Raw genomic sequence first — 7,103 nt, 5'->3', positions numbered from 1 at the left:
CTTGAGCCACAGGGACATGTCCTAAAGGCTTATAAAGGCTCTTGGGAGAGGAAAGCTCTCATTCCTCTGGATCTGTCTTGACAATAAAGTTAACTAAAACTACATTGTAAAGACCATTGATAGTACAACATACTTGATTTGAATGGCTTTATTCTGATGTACAGCGTTTCACATAATGTGCTTTATAAAACAGGAAGATCCCATTATGTCCAGGGCTATTTAATATCAAGGAAGCAAATAAGATTTTACAATGCATATATTATTACTGCAAAAAAATAAAAAATCAATGCAGCAAAATTCTTACATCTTGCACGATATATATATAATTTGCTTGTCAATAGGCAACAAAGAGCATATTAAGTAATAACATTTAGTACGACTTTTCAAGGAGCTAAATTGTTAACATTAATGCATTTCATTTCCAAATTGTTTGATATTTCTTAGCTAGCTTGGATACAAACTAATTCTCCACACTGATTGCACAGACTGATACTAACTCAAAACCTAGCTGCAGCATGATAGCTTCTAAACTTGTTTTCTTTGGCACATGCAACTATTTTACATCTTATGGCACATTACATACATGTATAAGCAGCTTGGGAATAAGTACCTCCATAAAATTGAGACTGGAGATTTTGAAATCACTTCAAATACATTGTGTATACCTGAAAGTAACCAAGGTCATACTCTATGAAATCAGAGTGGAAGTCCTTGTCAAATTACATATGAATTTACAACTGTTACAGATTCTAACAGTATGTAATTTATCAATTATCAGTACATGTAGTAACATTTATATGAATCAATAATTACCTATTCATCAATTACAGATTGGGGACAAACCAGGAAGGATAATTTTTCACATATATGAAAATGTTGGTGTATCATAATAAGGTCACTACTCTAATAGTTTGTGCAATATTTGTCTTCTGTCACTTTGCATTGTTTTCCTGTCAACATTCTAGTCTGAAAGTAACATTGAAAATCTTCCTTAAACCACACCCCAAGGTCCTTTCAGTCTCAATCCCTTATGAGCTAAAAACAACAACTATCATCTTGAGAGTACACAACTATATGATAGTAATAATAGTAATAATTTTGAGTAACACAAAGTCATAATCCTAGCTAAATTGAGAATTTGTAGTTACTAAAAGATGACAATGACACTAGCAGCTGATGCTGATAGATATCTCATAAAATGCCTTTGGCACAACTACTTGCAACAGTTCCATCTAGATTAGGAATCCTATAAGAAAGTAGGAAAAAGAAATGGATAATGACCCCAAGTATATTTAAAAGCTATGCAATTACACACAACATAACCAAATAGCAGTGACTAGGGCTTATTGCCCTGTATCCTAGTGGAACATTTGCTTGGTACATGTATTGTACATTCCTCCAATGCAATCCAAAATAAGTCATTTCATACTGTGAGGTACTGTTTTGAAAGATACCAATTCTTTCAGATTCATTTACAAGGCATTTACTCCTTGCATCTATTTAGTACTGTACATTAAGTAAGTGAGCATCCTCAAAACCTATGCACATCTTTTCAGGTACATTTCGTAAATCTAAGGCTTTAAGCAGAATATACAAACAGGGATCATAGTATCAACATAGGCACTTATGCCAACACAACCATCAAAATTTTTGTTTGTATGGAAAAGCCCTGTTCCTTTACCCATAATCAACCCTTGCATTTATCATATGAAAAAAAAAGGCATTGAGCTTACAATGGCATTCTGTTTTTCCTAACTGTGTTACTTGCAACATTTATTTAAGACTAGGCTTGAAATGCTAATAAGTCTATATCTACAACCCTGTACTGCTCCACATAGCAAGTGGTCCACATTAGAACAATACTGCACACCCGAAGAAGGTGTAGTTGAACATTAACCAATGTAGTCAAGATGATTTGCATCAACACAATACAGTACAATGCAGCATAGTCAAACTATCTAAACCTTTTGACTTGGTAGAGAAAGCATCAAACCACATACCTTTCTTAAAATCTCTCATTTGTCCAAGAATGTACTAATTTGTGAAAGAGTACAATTGGATTGTACGTAAAAGTTGCAATATAAGGATGCTATCTACAGTACTATCAAATTGTGTGACATTTAGTTATCAAAATTGATGTGTTTAGTTTGATAACAATAAGTTGTGCCCATGGATAAACCTCACATGACCTAACACAATTCACTACTGGCAGTGCCTTCTGTGCGATTCTCTGATCACAAGTGAGTGATCTCCTGTTCAAGATGGTCCCCGGAAGTGCTTGAGAAGTGTTTTTTTGACTCTGTCATCAATGCAGATGTTGTGGTTGTCTTATTAAAGAGAGGTGGTACTTCCCTTACAGCTTCACTGGTCCAGACCTAAGGATAAAAACAACATTCAAACTCATGAAAGGATCCACCCCTTTAGCATACTAGATAAATTTGCAAAAAACTGCCAAAGAGTTGCAATGATTTATCAAGCTCATGTCATGATCACAACAAGGTTATTAATTAACACTTAGGCAATCAGAGATGGCAGACTTCACCCCCTTGCCTTACTGTTTTATGAAGCATTTCCAGTCCCACGGACAAAAGTAGCAGCACTGGAGATGTATGGCAATCACACACACACAAACACTCAGACATATACACAATCATATACATACACACACACATACACACACACACACAAACAGCCAGGTAACATATCATAAAGAATGCTTCACTCCCTCCCCAGCTTACCTGATTATGCTGTGTCCACTTCAACACAGTACAATGTTCCCCCAGGCTCCCTGCACAGCTCAGGATCACTGTGTCCTCCTGGTCATCACTGTACACAATACAGAACAATCATGGTGTTACAGACTAGTCTTACTAGTAATCATCCCTATAATGACTACCGGTACCAGGTCCCTTCTGTCAAATTTTTGTTGGCATTAAGGCTACCAGGCTAGTTACAGACAAACTGTTAACAACTTGTCTCAGAAACAGATACAAGGAAGTCAACAAAGTTATCTTACATTGCTACATGTACATGTATGTCAGCCATTGTGATGAGATTTTACAGCAAGCAAGTTTATCTAATAGCTGTTTCAAAAAGCTTACAAAGAATCTAAGGACAGGCAAGCAGAGATAGGTTGTAAGTCAAAACAGACTGCAGTAAAAATCTCAACATACCTTACTACCACCAGGGCTCGGATAGGGCGATCCGACACTCTTGTCTTGCTCTTCAGTCTCAAGTCATACTGAAAGGTCAGGTCCTCTCTACTGGAGAACACTGAACTTTCCCTGGAGGCCTCCACACTCAACAGCTCTTTACTTTCCCCTGTGTAGTAATCCGCAACTGCCTGGTCCCCTAGTGGAACTGGCGCCGGCGGTTCATTGTCAGGTTCATCGATGATGCACCACGACCCTCGACTAGAGTTCATGCTCTTGTTCCTCATGTGATATGGGATGGCAGACATCTCTGTAGCTCTCTCTGGTTTTGAATCAGAATCTGTGGGACTGTCGAATGACGACTGTTGAGGGGAAGCCATCTCAGAAGACCGTAGCATCATGTAGCTTTGATGTAGGTCTACAACAGGCTGCTTCTGGGGCTGTGGATGACCAGAATCCTGCTTACTATTGGCAGAGGCACTCAGTCCAGACCACAAGTCCTTCAGGGATGTCCGTCGATTATTGTCCTGCACAGACTCTGTAGCATTCGTTCCAGACTCCAGAACACTTGCACTATTTCTTCTTCCATCAGGGATTCTCCTGAAGCTGTCCTGTTGGTCACATTGGCTGATGTGGTTAGACTGAGGCATGCTGAAGTTCACGGATCCTTTGTGTTTGTAACTACTGACTGGAATGTTGTCATAAAAGAAGTCATCCTCATTGTTGTCCTCAGATCCAAGCGGTGTCATCTCTAGTGGTACTTGTTCTATGGTTGACATCCTACGTACAACCACAGGAGCGCTGAGGGTGTCATCCTTACTGCTGATGCCATTGGGGACATCTGGTGAGTCGTCTTGCTCTGTTTCAAGAGGGAACTGGAGGAAGCCATTGTCGTTTGTCCCGTACCCACTTGAAGTGGAGAAAGTTCTACTGTTCCTTTGGGATGACAGTGAGGACTCTGTTTCTGACAATGCTTGGCTCAGCCTGTTTGCATTTGTGTTTGCCTGCTTTGCTGGACTCAAAGACCCATTGGGCTCAACAGTCAAGTTCGCTTCCTTCAAAAGCTGCGCTAGAACACTGGATTCCTCGGTAGTCGGTTCCCTATATATTGCACTTGATTCTTCACAAGCAACACCTTCTCTGACATCATCAACTTGCGAGCATTCAGCATCACCATTTCTGCTCATCTCATCATTCTGTGAGTGGTTGACATCTGCTTCGGTGATGGAGGCACCGCCCACTGTCCACCCACTGACTGCTTCACTTCCTAACTCCAGATCCTCTGAGAAGCTGTTCAACAACTCTTCGTTTGAGAAGCGTCTCGTGCTAGAGATTCGCCGTCTGGCGAGGCTCGCTTGGCAAACCGTCTCGTCGCCTAGGCGCTGCATGCTGGGTTGATCCTGGGCAGGCGTGACCTCGGGGTCGATGACATCATAAACGATGACATCACCAGCACCTGTCCCTACCCACAATTCCTTCCTGTGGGAGAGAACTGCTGTGACCCTTGACCTATTGAAATGGCACTCCTCCCACTGAAAATGGAAGGAAAAGAATACAATTTGAAAACAATAGCTCCATTTCTTTTTTGACAGGGTGAAACTTAAAGTATTTCATATAAAACAGTCATCTCTGAATGACTTAATAGTATTTTCATTAGCATGGTGAAAGCAGTGTAAAAGCAATAATTTAAAGATATTTCAGTGCAAGCAATAATGCCCGTTCCACAAGCATTCTTCAATTAAGGAGGTTTAAAGAGGGCACTACATACACTTTGATTACTGCAGGTGAAAGACAGACAGAGCTTATCGAAAGAGAGCAAGTAGCTTTCCCAGCTAGACCTGGAGAGACATAGAGTTAAGCATGAAAACAAAATTAGTACAGACCTACATAGTATTATGTACATGTAGCTGCCAAGCACGACGTCTATTACTTTTCAAAAAGAACTTATCTGACATTGTTTTCCGAAACCAGAAAGACATTTTTCGTGAAAAAGGCCAGACCATGCTGACTCACCCATCTGCATACAACATTCATACAATGTAAAGTCATTCTCCTACTGTATTGAATAGTAGCAAAGAGCAAATCCTGTTATGTCTGTGCAAAATGTAAGCGTAAACCACAATTTACCCTTTTATGGAAATGACATCAAATAGTCCTCTTTCTATATACAATTCTAGTTGATATCAAACTACATGTACATGTACCACTAATTCTCCTCTTTCACTATCTGAAATCGCTTACTACAAGTATCAGATAATAGTACATCTCTTTTGACACGTATAATTGTGTTTTATTTGTGGAGTAAACCGAGTTGTCTACTTTTTTCTTCCTCACATGGAGTTACCCATGGTTTATTGGGCCACCATGTATTGATGCTATTCAAGAGAGGGCGTTCATTTCATGTGCACCTTTGATTCAAGATGGTCACACTTGATGTTACGGCTCCCACCGTTGAATCATACCGCACCAGGCTGGAGGCCTGCCCGCCTTAGCCTGGGACCTCCCCCCCCCCCTTCTTTGCCCCTCGGGGGGTTATCTGGGGGTTTAACAAGTTGAAGTTGAAGTTGACACTTTCCGACCTACATTTTTGGACGTGGTGTGAGAGTTGGTGCTGACATCATACAGGATGGAGCAGGTGAAGGTCTGCGTGTCCCACAGTTCAACAATGGACGACCCCCGGATGGCCACCCACACACCCTGCTCCCCCCTCATCAGGTGCGAGATGTGGTCGCTTCCATCCAGCGACACTTGGAACACCACCAGGGAATCTAAGGAGCTGGATGTGCAATAGTTTTATAAATCATTAGGAGAAATTTTAACTCCCACTTTTCACAGCCTGTCCCTTGGCAACTAAGAACTGACAAAGACGATTCGTTGGAGCCAATTTGTAGTAGAAAATCATTCTTCTAGGCTTGCAATAAATCATTATGAAATAGTTTAGTTAATAAATATTTCTAAATGATTCTTCTCAATATGACTCTTGACAATTTCAGCTGAAGGAAAAAATTCCTTGAAGCCAATTTAGTAGAACATAATTCTAGTACCAGGTTTGGCGTGTTTTGGTCACTACTTGAGTATGCTTCATCAATGCTCTCTTTCACTGTAAGATATTTTCAATAAGAAGACTTTTAATCTATATTAATGTTATGATGTATGATAAGAAAAATATGCACCAACAACTATACACTCAGTCAGGTGACATAAGCCCTGCGTCAGGGAACCCCACAGCAGTATAATCTAATAATGGATACTACATGTACTACTACTACTACTAACTAAAAGACTGTTCAAGGAAAAAAAACACCTACTTAGCGTTGAGGACAGCCACCCTGTTCCCACACGTGCACCACAGTTGGTCCTCCACCAAGGCCACACAGGTGACAGGGTGTCTGCCTACTGGGATGTACACTGGCTCTGTTACTGGACCCTGCACACCCAAGTCCTGAGGAAACACAAGTACTGTAAATGCAGAAATATTTGCGGTGGTTTAAGATTCACGGTTTTTGCGGCGACCGTTTCACCTCAAACTTAAAGCCACGGCAAACATTATATCCAACACTGTAGCAGTGTGTGACTATATAGCGCTGCCACGAACGTAAAACTGCCGCGAACACTCCATTTTGGCCTTAGCGCCAAATAAAAACCATGTAAACTTAAATACATTTTACAGTAATAATATACACATGTACAGTCAAACCTGCCCTGGAACACCACTCAGAGGACCGATAAAATCTGGACCAATAAAATCTGGACAGGTGGTCACTATAGACAGGATTCTTAATGCTTGTGTCTGTGGGGAAAATTATCTAAGGGACCACCACATTGGCCAGGTGCTCCTTAATATGTAGAGTTGGTTGATTTTAAACAGTTATTACAACACTCTACTACCTCTAGATCCAGCATAAGCTCCATTCTGTCTATTTGAGTTTGTCTGTTTTCTTGGTTCATATA

At 40.5% G+C, this 7,103-nt stretch overlaps 1 protein-coding gene across 4 annotated transcripts in view; it reads right to left on the bottom strand.

Moving 5' to 3' along the window:
• Positions 1-133: 133 nt before the first annotated feature.
• LOC136441847 (TBC1 domain family member 2B-like) overlaps positions 134-7,103 on the bottom strand; it is a 32,479-nt gene continuing 25,509 nt past the window's right edge. For 3 of the 4 annotated variants that reach the window (XM_066438369.1, XM_066438371.1, XM_066438370.1), the window contains exons 28-32: positions 6,461-6,594; positions 5,736-5,928; positions 3,174-4,684; positions 2,739-2,826; positions 134-2,375 (exon numbers count right to left, since the gene is read on the bottom strand). In XM_066438369.1, coding sequence (XP_066294466.1) covers positions 2,235-2,375; positions 2,739-2,826; positions 3,174-4,684; positions 5,736-5,928; positions 6,461-6,594 — 2,067 coding nt within the window. In that variant the 3' untranslated portion in view covers positions 134-2,234. Of the gene's footprint in view, positions 2,376-2,738; positions 2,827-3,173; positions 4,685-4,920; positions 4,991-5,735; positions 5,929-6,460; positions 6,595-7,103 lie in introns of those variants that run through there. The other variant, XR_010756936.1, reaches the window with a different exon arrangement.

Source organism: Branchiostoma lanceolatum, chromosome 9 (assembly GCF_035083965.1).
Source record: "Branchiostoma lanceolatum isolate klBraLanc5 chromosome 9, klBraLanc5.hap2, whole genome shotgun sequence".
Lineage (NCBI taxonomy): Eukaryota > Metazoa > Chordata > Leptocardii > Amphioxiformes > Branchiostomatidae > Branchiostoma > Branchiostoma lanceolatum.
The sequence above is the reverse complement of the archived record's forward strand: the minus strand, read 5'-3'. Positions and strand labels throughout refer to the sequence as shown.